Source organism: Symphalangus syndactylus, chromosome 1 (genome assembly GCF_028878055.3).
Source record: "Symphalangus syndactylus isolate Jambi chromosome 1, NHGRI_mSymSyn1-v2.1_pri, whole genome shotgun sequence".
Classification (NCBI taxonomy): domain Eukaryota; kingdom Metazoa; phylum Chordata; class Mammalia; order Primates; family Hylobatidae; genus Symphalangus; species Symphalangus syndactylus.
In genome coordinates this window covers 50,700,787-50,717,716 of record NC_072423.2, presented here as the reverse complement: position 1 = coordinate 50,717,716, position 16,930 = coordinate 50,700,787, and the positions used below count along the sequence as shown (strand labels likewise).

Sequence of the window (16,930 nt, the reverse complement as noted above, 5' to 3'; positions counted from 1 at the left end):
TGGGGTTCCTTTTTAGGGTGATGAAAATATTCTGGAATTAGTAACCATGGTTGTACAACTCTTGACTATACTAAAAACACAATTCTACACATTGAAAAGGTAAATTTTTTGTGAATTATCTATCCTTAAAAAAATAAACATTACCTTAAATTTAATGTAGACATTTAAGTTTTAAATCATGTAAAGAGAAGCAGCAGAGATGCAACATAGGCTCAGACTTTGAGCAGCTCTAATTTCATGGCTTTCCTGGGCCTCCACCATATTGCCATAGGGCCTGTCACATGCTTATGCATCCTACTGGCTACAGCAGTGCATCCTGAAGACAGCTCAATATAGCCGTGGGCTACTTTTCTAGTCACGGGCTGTGGAGCCTGGAACATGTGACCAGAGTACCACTGACCCTGTGGACCAGCAAGCCTAAGTTAAAGGCAGCCATCATGAGGATGAAAGAGACCCTCACCAGCCAGAAGGGGATGTATGGGGTAAGCAGAACCCTGTTAGAAAAGCCAACAGGAATGACTGGGAAAATGGCAAGAGGGGACAAAAACTGGTGTGCCTTGTTGGTGACACAACTCTGGAATGACAGAGTTGATGACAATCTGGAGGCCAAAATCATCTTCGACATACCCTAGTTCTAAAGTGTGCACTATTCTCCTCCTCAGCACAGCCCTTTGGGCCTTTTACACAATGGTGACCTAATTTGATCCCTACTCAGATTTTAGAACTCCCAAGTAATGTTCCCAAATGGATCATATCCAAGAGGAGTGGTACCAGTGAATTAACTGGGTCTCAAAATACAATTGCACATTTGAGACATTGTTTTAAAGTTGTGTCCTCTCATTTTCTCATTCCTGTTCAGTTTTAATAGGCAGTCTTCCTCTTATTCACCAGGGGATTCCGTCCCTCTGATTCAGGACCATGATATATGGAATCACCCTGTCTTCTCATCTTCAGCCTCTCGCTATACAGGATCCATCCTCTTAGCACTTTTTTTTCCTCTTAGTAAACTATTTATTGCTGTGTAACACAGAGAAATACTCATAGCTCTGATCACAAATCTGAGTCAGATGCCTCTTGAAGAATGGACTTCTGAGGAGAACCGTACTCACCCCAGCACAGCTCTCACACAGGAGTTTGCTGAGAGTCTCCTGCCTGTGTGCCTCCCAGTATGTGAGCTGTGTGAGGGCCGTAACCCCAGGGTATAAGTAACTTATCTAGAATATGTGCAATACACTTCTCTGTGTCCTGACGTTAAACTTACAATGAAATAGTTTTCAGAATAAAAATAAATTTATATATATTAGTTATTTGAAAAGAAAATCTCAATTTTTCTTTCAAAAACGTTATGATAGAAACAGTTTTTCACAGTCTACTTGTTTTAATTAATTACAATTTGTATTTTCCATTTTGATGCTCAAGTTGTTAAATCTTGGCCAGTAGGAGCTCCTTGAGTTCCTTGTAAGCTGGCTTCTTTGTTCAGCTCCATCAGAACTCTGAAGGCATCCCATCCTTGCTTCTCTGCAAAGTAAAGTTCCAGGACCATCTTCACTCCTTCAGCCCCTGACATGGAAGAAGCCACTGCCCAAGAGATCTTGCTACTTTTGAGCAGAAATTCATAGTTGACACCAAAAACCTAAGACTGGGATGCTTTTACTCAGGAACGGTAATGGTGCTGCTACATTAGACCACACCAGAGACAGAACTGGAAGAGATAAATTCCTTTAAAAAATCATGAGTTTGCATATCTTATCACTCAACATTACTCGAATGTTTTAACCCTTCAACCAAATAATAGTATCCTTTCTAACTTGATAAATCATACAATTATTCCCTTAATGAAAATTTGTGGCCAGGCACGGTGGCTCACGCCTGTAATCCCAGCACTTTGAGAGGCCAAGGTGGGCATATCACTTGAGGCCAGTGGTAAAAGAGCCACCTGGCCAACATGGTGAAACCCCATCTATACTAAAAATACAAAAATTAGGCGTGGTGGCACACCCCTGTAATCCCAGCCACTAGGGAAGCTGAGGCATGAGAATCGCTTGAATCTGGGAGGCAGAGGTTGAAGTGAACCGAGATTGCAGCATTGCACTCTACCCTCAGCAACAGCTTCCGGTTTTTTTGGAGACTCTCTCAAAAAAAAAATAAAAATCTTAATTATGACTAAGAATTACTTGTTTGAGAGGCAGTATAGCCTGCTGGTTAAGCTTGTAGTCTTTGTAGTCCTGCCCTGGTACAGTACCTGGCTGTGCCATTAATTAACTGTGTAATCTTCAACAAATTCTCAATTTCGCTGAGTGTTTCTTTATATGTAAAATGAAGATATTAACAGTACCTACCTCATTAAAACCTTGTTGAAGTCTCAGTGAGATGGTGCATGAAAAACACCTAGAAGAGTAGATGGAATATTCAAAGTGCTCAACTGACCTGTGCTGTTATCATTGATCAATACATCTATTAAGTATTAATATCAATACTAACAATAAAACCACTGATGACCAACAAGATTTTAGCACTTACTCTACAGTGGTTCTCCTTTGAATACATCCCACTAATAATGCAAGCAAATTGTTTTGGGGTATTTGTAAAATTGTTTTGGTTGTGATTATTTTGACAGACTCTTCTTTAGACAGGCTTCTCTGAGCCCCCTTTTCAACTAGGTCTCATCCTTGGGCTCTGTCTTTGGCTTGCCTAGCCCAGTTTTAGCAAGAATCCTGCTAAATCAGTTTAGTGAGAATTCCCCACCTTTGATATCTGACCACTCCGGCCTGCCTTCAGCAAGAGTCCTGTCAAAGTCAGTTTAGCAAGAATCTCCCTACCCATGATGTTTCCTTGGTAGTTTTCCATCCACTGACCCCCTCACTCTGCTCACTGGCTACAAAGCCCCAGCTGTCTTTGCTATATTGAGTTTAGCCCAATCTATCTCCCTTATTTTGATAGTCTTGACATCTACAGCAGTAGTCCCGAATAGAATTTTCCCTACTGTTTTAACGTGTAATTTTTTCTTTAATAATATCAACACTTTTCTGATACATCTTTAGTTGTTTATGTTCAGTTGAAGGCAGGCTGGTGTTCTAAGACAGACTTACTTTGGTAGCTGCTTTCACTTATCGTTTCTTGAAGTGGCACGTAGGTACTAGAGTTAAAGAAACCCTGATCTGTGAATTCACTTCATGAAATGTAGAAAACCCAAATGATCCAGTCTCCAAAATTACATCCAAGAGGTCCTTTCAGCCTCAGTTGGGTCTTCCTGTAATGACTCAATGCATAGTTGTAAGTACAAGATGTATATAAATCATTTTCGGCCAGGCATGGTGGCTCACACCTGTAATCCCAGCACTTTGGGAGGCTGAGGTGGGTGGATCACCTGAGGTCAGGAGTTTGAGATCAGCCTGGCCAACATGGTGAAACCCCATCTCTACTAAAATTACAAAAATTAGTTGGACATGGTGGTCCGTGCCTGTAACCCCAGCTACTCTGGAGGCTGAGGCATGAGAATCGCTTGAACCCAGGAGGCAGAGGTTGCAGGATCCAAGACTGGGCCACTGCACTTCAGCCTGGGCAACAGAGTGAAACTCTGTCTCAGGAAAAATCAATCAATCAATCATTTTCTCTGAAATAATTCCAAATTATTGGAATTAAGAGACATTAAAATATAGTTTCCATTTGTTTATGTCATCCAAAAAACCTGTGGTGGTATAATCATACCAAGGGCTACTGAGCTTTTATGGTAAGGCAGATGATGGTCAGACCCCAAACTGCATTTCTGTTTCTCTTTCACTCTGCCATCCTCAGAAGAATTAAAAGAACTGTGCTAGACACAGAAATGAAAAAAGAAAATACAGAGCAATTTGCCCAGGTGGAGAATGGGGTTCTTCAGTTTAAAATAAGGCAGATGAGGGGGGAGAGCATCAGGAAGAACAGCTAATGCATGCGGGGTGATGGGCTGATAGGTGCACCAAACCACCATGGTACATGTTTACCCATGTAACAAACTTGCACATCCTGCACGCATCAACTTAAAAATAAGGCAGATGAAAAGCATTTCTTTGGCTTGTCATGAAGGCCTGCTATTACAATTGCTTTTGTTGGAACAAAAAGTCCTTTTACTCTCTGTAAAGGTTTGCCATATGTGAGAGGTCTATTTGAGGTAACATGTTGGATGCTTAGAACAGTGGTTCTCAAAACAGACCTGGAACTCAAGTCGTCATCATAATTACCTAGAGGGCTAGTTAAAAAGATATATTGCCGGTCCCCAGCTTCAGATTTTCTGATTCCGTGAGTCTGGGGCCCAAGAATTTGCACATCTAACAAGTTCCCAGCTGAGGCTAATCCTACTGGCCTAACGAACCTGCTGGCTTGGAAGAAATATGTTGTCTAGAATATCCCTAGCAATAGTTCACTCTAACTCTGCTTTGTTGATGTGAAAACAAATAATTGCTTTGAAAAAAACAATTGGAAATGAAAGTAGGGATTCAAACAGATATTTGTACAGTGACATTCATTGTAGCTTTATTCATAAACAGCCATAAGGTGGAAGCAAACCCAAGTGTCCATCAATGGATGAGTGAACAAAACATGGTGTACACACACACACAATGGAATATTATTCAGCATTAAAAGGGAAAGAAATTCTGACATTTGGTACAAAATGGAAGAAACTTGAAGACATTAAGCGTAATAAGTCAGTCCTAAAAAGAACAAATATTTTATAACTCCATTTATGTGAGGTACCTCTAGAAGTCAAATTCATAGAGACAGGAAGGAGAGCAGTTGTAGCCAGGGGCTGGTGGGGAGGGTGGTGGTGTGAGGAGTTATTGTTTACAGCGTCCAGAGTTTCAGCTGGGGAAGATGAAGAATTTCGAGACATGGATGGTGGTGATGGTTGCACAATGTCAATGTACTTAATGCCAGAGTACATTTAGAAATGGTTAAAATTTACCATATGTATATACTGCTATGTACTTTTTTTTTTTTTTTTTTTTGAGACCAAGTTTCACTCTTGTTGCCCAGGCTGGAGTGCAATGGCGAGATCCTGGCTCACCTCAACCTCCGCCTCCCGGGTTCAAGCAATTCTCCTGCCTCAGCCTCCCAAGTAGCTGGAATTACAGGCATATGCCGCCACGCCTGGCTAATTCTGTATTTTTAGTACAGATGGGGTTTCTCCATGTTGGTCAGGTTGGTCCTGAACTCCCGACCTCAGGTGATCCACCCACCCTCAGCCTCCCAAAGTGCTGGGATTACAGGCATGAGCCACAGCACCCAGCCCTGCTATGTACATTTTAACTTAAAAAATAAAAATAAAAAAGTGAGTGTAATATCTTCCCACAGGCCCCCATCCTTCAATAGTGCGTTTAGCTGACATCTTACTTTTTAGTTTGAATACTTGGATAACGTCAATTTTACTATCACATGAAATGCTATGCAAAATGTAGACTTGGTGATGGTGGAGCTGCAACACAACATATCAGTGTAAGAGGCAGCATCACATAGTGGTTAAGGAGCACCAGCTTGGAGTCAAACTTGGAGCCAGGTTTGAATCTCATCTTCACCATCTGACTCGTTCAGAGTCACACAGAACTTACATTATTTTCATTGCCCAGATATAAAAGTGGAATAATCAGAGTATTTACCACAAAGGATAAGCAAGGTCTTAGAACAGTTCCTGGTGCACAGTAAGTACCATATATGTGAGCTACCATTATTATCTGTTATAGACCATACATTGCTTTGTAGGGCATGTTTCTCAAAGTGCAGTCTACAAATTACCTGCATTGGAATCATCTGGGTAGACTGTTTAAAATGCAGACTTCTGCATCTATCCCAAATCTTCTAAAACAGAATCTCTGGGTATGGGTTCTACTGTATAAAACCTATTGCAGAGGCAAAAAAGTGGATGGGAATGGGAAGTATCTGAATTCAGATAAAGTGACCAGATGCCACCCAGGAATAGAGAACCAGGGGTGCTGGCCAGAGGACTACATTTCCCCAACTTTTTAGATGGTAAGAATCACAGAAAATTTTCTCAGTAGGTATGTATCCTTTTTGTAAATGCTCCAACTGAGTTTATCAAAAAGTATGGCAAACACTGCCCTGGAGATTCTCACAGATTTCTAGTATCTTCAGTTTTGCTTTAAATTCAAGGAGTGGTAAAAGGGCATGGGCTCCAGGAGGTTGAAAGTACCAATTGAATCTGTTCACTCAAAAGCACTTAATCAAGCACTATAAGCAGTGGACCACAAAAGAATATGTGATCTTGTTCTTTTCCCATAAGGAACTTGCTATATAATGAATTGTAAAAACCATACTTTATTATTTTATTGCCTGGAATTTGTTTAGAGCAGTGGTTGTCAGAATGTGGTCCCTAACCCCAGTGGCATCAGCATCAAGTTGTTTTAACTGTAAACCATCAGGCCTTACCCCAGACCTACTGAATCAGAAGCGCTGGGAGTGGGCCCCAACTATCTGTAGTTTATAAATCCTCTAGGTCAGGGGTGTCCAATCTTCTGACTTCCCTGGGCCACACTGGAAGAATTGTCTTGGGCTGCACATAAAATACACTAATGATAGCTAATGAGCTTAAAAAAAAAATCTCATAATATTTTAGTTTACAAATTTGTGTTGCACCACACTCAAAGCCGTCCTGGGTCACGTGTAGCCCACAGGTTGGACAAACTGGCTCTAGGTAATTCTGATGCTCGCTCAAGTTTGGGAACTACTGGCCAAGTAAAGTAATCTCCTCCTTCAGCAGTCTCTCTACAATAACATCAGAATTATTTCCAGTACTTTGCTTCCCTCCCAGTCCATTAATCTTTCCCCTTCCCACCCCAGATCCAATGAATCAGATTCATAAAATGACCTACACATTTCAAAAAGAACATAAAACTTTATTAAGAACATCTTATACTGTCATCAGATACAGCCAAAGAAAAACGGGTAAACAAACAGGGAAAGTTCATCTTCCCATGTGCTATTGCCACCTCAGAACAGACTTCTGTGTGGATGGCTGGAACAACAGTTGGCAACAAATGCTCTGTATAAATAATTCATTAAGTAACACAATGTTTCCTTTCTATACAGAGAAGAATTGGGCTTACATTTTAAGCTTTGATATAGTGCAACAACTATGAAACAAGACTACATCTTTAGGAGCTATTTCTTAATAGAATACAAAGCAGTTTAGTAGCTTTATGTTATTTCAGATAATGTAATTTTTTTAATGAAAAATTCAGAAAGGACATTCTAACTTTCCCAATTAGTTAATTTGTACTGTTTTTTCTCTCTAAAGATTTCTCAGAATCAGTTCAGTATAGTTACTTTAAAAAGATGAGTTGCTCATCTACAGTGAATATTGACAACTTAGTTTTGTGATTTTGCAAATCAAGATGCCCGGGTCATCCCCACTTTTGCTGATTCTGAAAGATTTCTTATAGAAAAACCCTGATTCAGAGTGCATGTGAGAGGAGATACCAAAATAGCTGCATCTGGACAGGGAGGTTGGCTATTGAGCACAGCTGATTCTCTGATTCCTGGTTCCCCTCTATGGTCCTTTTACTTACTGTAGTGATGGAAGGAGAGAAGGAGCGCCCGGGAATCTGTTCAGATTGCCACTCCAGACAGCTCTCTGCACTGTATGTGGAGAAAAGAGTGATGGTATCCATTCAAACCATAGTAGCCCTACGGCACCATGCTTTTCTCTTGAGGGGCCAGACCAAACTGCACTCAAAGATGCATGATCTGCCTCAGGTACACAGTGGAGAAAATGCTCATGACTTACAATTTGGTATAAATACCCCCAACTAATCCCATTTCTTGAGAAAATGAAGTCTTCCTTTTAGGAAGAATGTTTGCTGCTAAGGCTTACCATGTTAATTATCACATGGCTGAAAAGATGACTACTAAATCAGACTGTATTGTCTGTGTTCAGTTAATAAGTTAACCAACAACTGAAGTTTGTGGAGGATTGGTCAAGGGGTGGGATTCAGGTTTTTGAGTACTATCACTTATCACAAATCTCATCAAGCTCTTTAAAAAAATAATGCATTTTTATCATAAATATTTAGAGCAGATACCGGCATTAAAATCAGTATCTAAGTCAGAAGTCTGTCTGAAATGGTGAAAATATTTCAACAAACTTCTAAAAGATTTCAAATCTTCCCAGGAGTACATAGTTTATAAATTAGTTTTAAATGGAAAAAAATATATATTTTGAATGGATAAATCACCACTTTAGCAGATCATAAATAAGGTCAAGATATTGAAAATAAGTTAACATACAAGTTTTTGCTTTCACATTAACAATAAAAACTAACTTACTTAGTATACTTCATAACATGTACAACCAGGTTTCATAATTGTGCATTTGTCACCTCCCCACTTGGCTGAATCTTTTTCTTCCATTTCCTACACCTAGGGACAGAGGTACACAGACATCCCAGGGTGTGAGTGTGGCTGCTGCATGCTGTGTCCTAGTTAGAGCAGTGTTACAAATGCTGGTCAGGATCTATGATTAGTAACCTGTGAACCACGTTACAAGTTAAGGACATTCATGATTAAGTGGATTCAGTTCCCAGGTGAGCTATCAGCGGTAGTGTTAGAGAACCTAACTACTATTCTTTCTGTGAGAAAATGCACCCCAAGTCCCAAAAGTTGACTAAAAAACTTTGGAATAAGCCATGTATTATTAGTAGTGCATGGATGAGCACTACTTATATGTGTCTCTGTTTTGGAGAGAGGTCAAATTGTTAAAAGAACTATTTGCAGAACTACTTGGCTATTAAAAATAAATGTCTGCCTTCTTCATATGTAATTCATTGTAACTATCATTTCTAATACTGAGAAAGAAACAATGAAGCCATTCAGACTAGAGAGACATAATTGGCTGTGGGATTTTCAAGATGTTTTATTGACTATCTAATTTGAATCTACTTACAAGGAGAAGAAAAATGTCTAGTATGTAAAGCAATGAATGAAAATAAATGTTTATCCTAAGTCATTATTGAGTACAAATCCACAGCTTAACAATGTGTTTTTAACAGCAGGAGAGCATGCAACTGCTCTAACACACAGGGTCAGAAATAAAAGGTAAAAGTACATTTGTTTTGTAACTGTAAATATGCAAATATAAAATTTACCATATCTACCCTGTAGTGTGGCACTGCTTAACTGCCAAATATATAGTCATTCAAAAACCTTAAGGAAACACTGAAAATGTCTCAGGCTACTTTACTGAACATTAATGAATATTGTGTTCTTGAGCTATTATTAGAGCTAAAAATATTATTTTTAAAGTTATATGAGTAAGGGAATAATAAAAGTATCATTTCATGTGTCTTTTAATCCCATAGATGGCTTTTTGTTAAAGGGATTAATTATGTTAAAAGGAAACTGATTTGACAAATAGAAACCAGTTCCAGAACCAAAGTTGTCCTCTTGGTAGAATGTCAAAATTTATATTATTTCCAAAGTATTTTCATTATTAATCTACTCAAATAATTATAAACAGTTTAATCAAGGGAGTCACTATTTAACACTTTTAAAATCTACACTGGCAGTTAGAATGTAACTTTTACAATGCTATTAAGGAACAGTTCTCTAGACTTTCATCTGCCCCTCAAAGTGACATCCATGTTTAATGTTAAATTACCGACCTCTAAGGAATCAAAGGCATGTAGAGACACAGAGTTGATATTTTGTTTGGGGAGAAGGGTAAAGATTATGTTGGAACATTTAGTTCCTTCCACGATCAAGTCCTAACTATACCATAATAAAGTCTCAATCAACTCCTAATTAGTTCTTCCCCTTCAGGAATTACACAGTATACAGTGATTAGATGCTGAAGAAAATAAATAAAAACAATTGAAAATACCTGAAGAAACAGAAACAAGGGATTTCTCACAAGGCCTTAGATCAAAAAAAAAAAATTTACAAAAAGATCTTTTGAAAATAATCACTATTTGTGAGCTTATTAATACACACAAATCATCACTTTGTTCAAATTAAGTCATGTTAATTTACCAATAAAATAGTAAACAAACCAACATTTTAAACAATTTTATAAATTACTCGTTGTTCCTTTTGTTAGTGTTTCTTTCTCAACAATATACAAAAATAACACTACAGGACTATCCACCTAACCTGTCTCCATCTCCTGCAAAGTCCTGGGACCTGGAAAGAGGCTGGTCCATCAATCTTCACTGTAGATGTCTCCCGCAAACGGCAGGTGCATGTGGCTGCCAGTGACATTGGGCAATCGAGATAAGTCTGGCAGGCTCTGGATCCGGGACCTGAGTTCTTTGCGCACCAGGGAAACTCTGGCTAGCTTGCGCTTGTACTCCTGTAACATCAAACCACTTTCATTAGCATTCAGGGACTGAAAGAACTTCCTAGTTAATAATGACCTACATAAAGCCAGGTACTATATATACTCAGTTAATGCCATATTTAAAAAGGTTATTCCAGTGTGAGTTTTCGCATCAAAAGATGAGCTTTGGAAATATATAACTAGTAAATTATTATTAAGAAAAACCACAATCTTTAGCTGTTGCTTCACACCAGTAGAAAGACTAACATTAATATGCTTAACCTCAACATATAAGATGTTCAGGTATTCTTGAGTTTGGGCAAGAAAAATGACATATTTATTTTCACAAACCTTAACTAAAATTTGGCAAGAACATCTATGAAAACTCAGTGAGAATGGCCAGAGTCTGTGGTGTTTGAAGCAGGACTGCTCCCTTTCTGTGCCCTCCCATCTAAGCAAGGAGGGTCCACTCCAGACTGCTGCAGCCAGGAATAGAGGATCACTCTCCCTGCAACTCCCAGTGGCAGGGCTTTATTCCCAGAAAGAGTGCCTCTCATCCTACCCCAGCTACCTGGTGCTGAAGCTAATGTCCTGAGATAGAGCAGGGAAGAGTCTGGGGAATCCCTCCTGCCCAGCCCCCACTCTTGGAAAAGAAGTTCTTTCTTATGCGTGGAGGACTGCGAATACTTGGGCCCTGATAAGCCTCACCGCCAACTCATGAGGAGGTGGCTCCACAGCAGAAGAAGCAAGCCAAGACAACCTCAGGCTGCTGCACCCCTCCTTTTCTCCAAAAGCTCAGCACCCACAACAGGGCATCACTCAGAGAAAAGCTTCCCACTATACCCATCTCAGTTCCAGGGTCCTGACTCAGAGATTTGGTCTAAGGAAGTAGCAGGCAGTAAAATAGATATGTCCATGGCAATTCACTATTACCACAGTGCATGGCACAAAGCAGGCAGATTCACACTCTTTCCAAATGTGGTCACAGGTAAGTCCTGAGAGGACCATCCTAGAGAGTGCATAGATGAGGAAACATCTAAGGAAGAAACCCAGCTAGGAGTTTACTGCAACTCTCCAGGAAAGAAAGGACTAGGGCCTGAACCGAACCAAACCAACAGTAGTAAGGACAGAGCAGTGTCCTTTATAAACTACATTATATGTAAATAATACCTTAATGTCAAAGACTAAAACAATGTTTAGAAAGAAAAATCAGCAGGAATTGGTTGTGGTTCTGCTGTGAGGAATAATGAGGGTTCAGGCTTCATAAGCAGGTAGATATCAGAGCTGTTATCTGAGATAGCAAAGAGAGGGGCACAAACTCCTTTGGAGAAGGATACAGAGCTCATTTTTAAGCATGTTAAGTGTGAGTTATCCATGGGATTTCTAGTAGGCACTTGGAAATGTGATTACAGTATTCTGAGCTACAAATAAAGATTTAGGCTTTATAACTGACAAATTCTAGCTAAAACCAAGAGAAGAGTATGAGCCACTTAGGTTTATATAAATAACCTACAACGTTTCTCAATCATTTTACCCCTCCCTTCTCTACTCTTCTGCACATCTACCATGAGCCAAGATTTCATCAAACTTTATTTTGTGGTTTTAGTAAAAATATACATATAATGAATCTATCTGATTTTCTATCTTTCCCATCATACCATACTACCTCCCATGATTCTAATGTGTCCACCCAAAAGATGGCATGACCCTCCTCCCTCTCCTGGTTAAGAATCACAGTACACACAGGAAGGAAGGGAAGTGAGCTAATAGCAAAGTGCAGAAATGTCACCAATGTTGAAAAGGATCATGAAAAGAGCAGTTAAAAAGTAGTAGATACCAGGATAGAGAAGTGTGCATGTATTTGGAAAGTTTCCCACTTTTTTCTTATGAAAATACTGGCTTGCTGAACAATACCACTCACATCCATGATCTGAATAACTCAGTAATTATCCTTAACTAAGACTATCTGCTCTCTGATTTTTTTTCTTTTCTTTTTTTTTTTTTTTTTTTTGAGGCAGAGTTTCGCTTTTGTTGCCCAGGCTGGAGTGCAATGGCGCCATCTCAGCTCACCACAACCTTCACCTCCTGGGTTCAAGTGATTCTCCTGCCTCGGCCTCCTGAGTTTAGCTGGGATTACAGGCATGTGCCACCACACCCCACTAATTTTTTTGTATTTTTAGTAGAGATGGGGTTTCTCCATACTGGTCAGGCTGGTCTCGAATTCCTGACCTCAGAGGACCCACCTGCCTTGGCCTCCCAAAGTGCTGGGATTACAGGCATGAGCCACTGTGCCCGGCCTGCTCCCCAAGTTCTTACAAAAGATGCAACAATAAATTCATTATAATTTGATATTTGAAAAAGGTTCACCTGCAGCATTTCATATCTGAAAAGTTTCCCACTTCTTAAGTGTGGGCTGTATGTGATGACTGACTTCCAAAGAGTACAGTATGAAAAGGAGGGAAAACTTTACAGAGGAGAAACCTGACAAACAATACCTAAGTTATGTGATAAAGGTCCTATCAACACTATCACTCAGGTTGACAGTATTTCCTTTGACGTGAGATGAAAATGGCATTCTCCCTCTATAGTCTTCCTCCCTGAAACATATGACTCCACTTTAGCTGTGAGAAAAACATCAGAAAATCCCAACTGAGGGACGTGACCAGTAGTGCTGAAAACTATCAAGGTCATCAGACAAGGAAAGTCAGAGGAACCGTCACACCCAAGAGAAGCAGAACAACCAAATCTAATGTGATACTCTGGATGGGATCCTGGAACAGAAAAAAGGACATTAGGTAAAAATTCAGAAAATCTGAATAAAGTGTGGCCTTTAGTCAATGTGTCAATATTGGTTCACTACTTATGACAAATGTATCATACTAATGTAAGATGTTACAACAGGGGAAATTGGATGTCAAGTGTATGAGAATTAAATACCTAGGAACCCAACTTACAAGGGATGTGAAGGATCTCTTCAAGGAGAACTACAAACCACTGCTCAATGAATAAAAGAGGATACAAACAAATGGAAGAACATTCCATGCTCATGGGTTGGAAGAATCAATATTGTGAAAATGGCCATACTGCCCAAGGTAATTTATAGAGTCAATGCCATCCCCATCAAGCTACCAATGACTTTCTTCATAGAATTGGAAAAAACTTTAAAGTTCATATGGAACCAAAAAAGAGCCCGCATTGCCAAGTCAATCCTAAGCCAAAAGAACAAAGCTGGAGGCATCACACTACCTGACTTCAAACTACACTACAAGGCTACAGTAACCAAAACAGCATGGTACTGGTACCAAAACAGAGACATACATCAATGGAACAGAACAGAGCCCTCAGAAATAATGCCGCATATCTACAACTATCTGATCTTTGACAAACCTGACAAAAACAAGCAATGGGATAAGGATTCCCTATGTCATAAATGGTGCTGGGAAAACTGGCTAGCCATATGTAGAAAGCTGAAACTGGATCCCTTCGTTACGCCTTATACAAAAATTAATTCAAGATGGATTAAGGACTTACATGTTAGACCTAAAACCATAAAAACCCTAGAAGAAAACCTAGGCAATACCATTCAGGACATATGCATGGGCAAGGACTTCATGTCTAAAACACCAAAAGCAATGGCAACAAAAGCCAAAATTGACAAATGGGATCTAATTTAACTAAAGAGCTTCTGCACAGCAAAAGAAACTACCATCAGAATGAACAGGCAACCTACAAAATGGGAGAAAATTTTCACAACCTACCCATCTAACAAAGGGCTAATATCCAGAATCTACAATGAACTCGAACAAATTTACAAGAAAAAAACAAACAACCCCATCAAAAAGTGGGCAAAGGACATGAACAGACACTTCTCAAAAGAAGACATTTATGCAGCCAAAAAACACATGAAAAAATGCTCATCATCACTGGCCATCAGAGAAACGCAAATCAAAACCACGATGAGATATCATCTCACACCAGTTAGAATGGCCATCATTAAAAAGTCAGGAAACAACAGGTGCTAGAGAGGATGTGGAGAAATAGGAACACTTTTACACTGCTGGTGGGACTGTAAACTAGTTCGACCATTGTGGAAGTCAGTGTGGTGATTCCTCAGGGATCTAGAACTAGAAATACCATTTGACCCAGCCATCCCATTACTGGGTATATACCCAAAGGACTATAAATCATGCTGCTATACAGACACATGCACAAATATGTTTATTGCAGCACTATTCACAATAGCAAAGAGTTGGAACCAACCCAAATGTCCAACAGCGATAGACTGGATTAAGAAAATGTGGCACGTATACACCATGGAATACTATGCAGCCATAAAAAATGTTGAGTTCATGTCCTTTGTAGGGACATGGATGAAACTGGAAACCATCATTCTCAGTAAACTATCGCAAGGACAAAAAACCAAACACCGCATGTTCTCACTCATAGGTGGGAATTGAACAATGAGAACACATGGACACAGGAAGGGGAACATCACACTCCGGGGACTGTTGTGGGGTGGGGGGAAGGGGGAGGGACAGCATTAGGAGATATACCTAATGCTAAATGACGAGTTAATGGGTGCAGCACACCAACATGGCACATGGATACATATGTAACAAACCTGCACATTGTGCACATGTACCCTAAAACTTAAAGTATAATAATAATAATAATAATAAAATTTTCTATACTCTCTTCATAGATTTTTGGTAAACTAAAATTATTCTAAAATTAAAACTTTTTTTAAAAACAAAGTCTGATGGACATATTACACATTTCCCCAGATTATCAAAGCTGTTTTGCATAATTCTTAATCTTCACAAAAATGCTAAAACACAGGCATCATTATTCCCGTTCCATAGATAAGAAAACTGAGGCTTTAAAAACTGAAGACAACACGCTGGTTTCCCTTCAGGTAATATAAATCTTTCAACTTTTACTAAAAACTGAACATAAACTGCTCAAGTTCATTAACACCAGGCACCATGTAACATAATTGATTTTGATACATCAAAATTGATGAATAAATTAATAGATCTTAGTTCTTTCTGGTCAAATGATACAACATGTGCTATTCAAAAAGATACAACCAAAAACATTTTGAGATGTTTTGCAGAATAGCAGTTGTATTGTCCACACTGTGATGCAACTTGGTTAAAAATACTGGCCAGGCACAGTGGATCACACCTATAATCCCAGCATTTTGAGGCCGAAGTGGGTGGAATGCTTGAGCTCAGGAGTTTGAGACCAGCCTGGGCAATACGGTGAAACTTTTTATCTCTACAAAAAGTACAAAACTTATCTAGACATGGGTGGCATACACCTGTAGTCCCAGCTACACGGGAGGCTAACGTGGAAGTCACCTGGGCCCAGGAGGTCGAGGCTGCAATAAGCCATGATTGTGCCATTGCACTCCAGCCTAGGTAACAGAGTGAGAGCCTGTCTCAAAAAAAAAAAAAAAAACTATCTGTAATTTAAGATTACAAATAATATATGGCCACTACAGCAAATATAATAAAGTTATTTTAAACTATATATAATTTTTATGATATTAAGCCCAATATGAACAAAATTGCCTTAAAGCCAAATACAGTACAAATTCCTATTCAGAATCTTTTGTTCAAGTTTTTCCTCCTTTACCTGTCCAGGATTCCAATTTCTTTCCATACTTCCAAGTGCCAGCTGAAATCTCAAACTCTACACTGAACCTTCCCCAATGACTTTTCTCATATCTAAACTTTCACTATTTTCTGACCACGTAGCAATGTATTGCTTTAACATCCTACTGACCATTCACATATCACATATATAGAATACACTTTTTTAAAAAACTGATGAATGAAATGTCAAAAAAGAGGGAAAAAAATTCTATCATTTGAATGGTTAAACCTTTCATGTATGTGTATATATATATGTATCTCTTAAGAAATGCAACATTCATAAGCTAAACATTCAACATCCAACATTCATAAGCAATTTCTTTATATTGACTTAGGTACATGCTTTTAAAAATTATTTTTGGAAAGCAGAGAATGTAAATAAAATGAATGTAACTGAGTATCTATTCTACTATAAATAAGATCAGCAAAGAAAACCAACTTTGCACCTTTTTCCTCTACTACAAATTTTGCTCTTCTTTCTATCTTACCCATCTTTAGTCAAAAGCTACTTAAAGTTTTTAAATTGGGGCACAACATAAAACTCACAACTATTAAGTAGATGCTTCAGTTAGTATATATGTGTACCCATCCGTGTAACCAACACCTAGATCAAGATATAAGCTTTTTCAGAACCCCAGAAATTTTCCTCATACCACCTCTCCCAACTTTTAATCACTATTTTCCAAACTTCAATTAGTTAACTACCATCCTTCATAACGTTCTTTACCATGACTCACTTACACTATTATTTACGTAATATTTAAATCAACTCATTTTTTAACATCTTCATTCTAAGAAATAATATCCATGCAATCACAGGTTTGTTGTGCTCATTTTGGTTTTGATTCACACATCAAAATAAACGTAACTGGGGCCGGGCGCAGTGGCTCACGCCTGTAATCCCAGCACTTTGGGAGGCCAAGGCGGGCGGATCACCTGAGGTCACGAGTTCAAGACCAGCCTGGAC

General features: G+C 39.0%; 1 protein-coding gene across 1 annotated transcript in view; it reads right to left on the bottom strand.

Annotated features, from left to right (window-relative positions):
• Positions 1–6,866: 6,866 nt before the first annotated feature.
• RPRD1A (regulation of nuclear pre-mRNA domain containing 1A) overlaps positions 6,867–16,930 on the bottom strand; it is a 79,575-nt gene continuing 69,511 nt past the window's right edge. Inside the window, exons 7-8 of the mRNA XM_055234262.2 lie at positions 10,138–10,336; positions 6,867–7,629 (exon numbers count right to left, since the gene is read on the bottom strand). Coding sequence (XP_055090237.1) covers positions 10,187–10,336 — 150 coding nt within the window. The 3' untranslated portion in view covers positions 6,867–7,629; positions 10,138–10,186. The remainder of the gene's footprint in view (positions 7,630–10,137; positions 10,337–16,930) is intronic.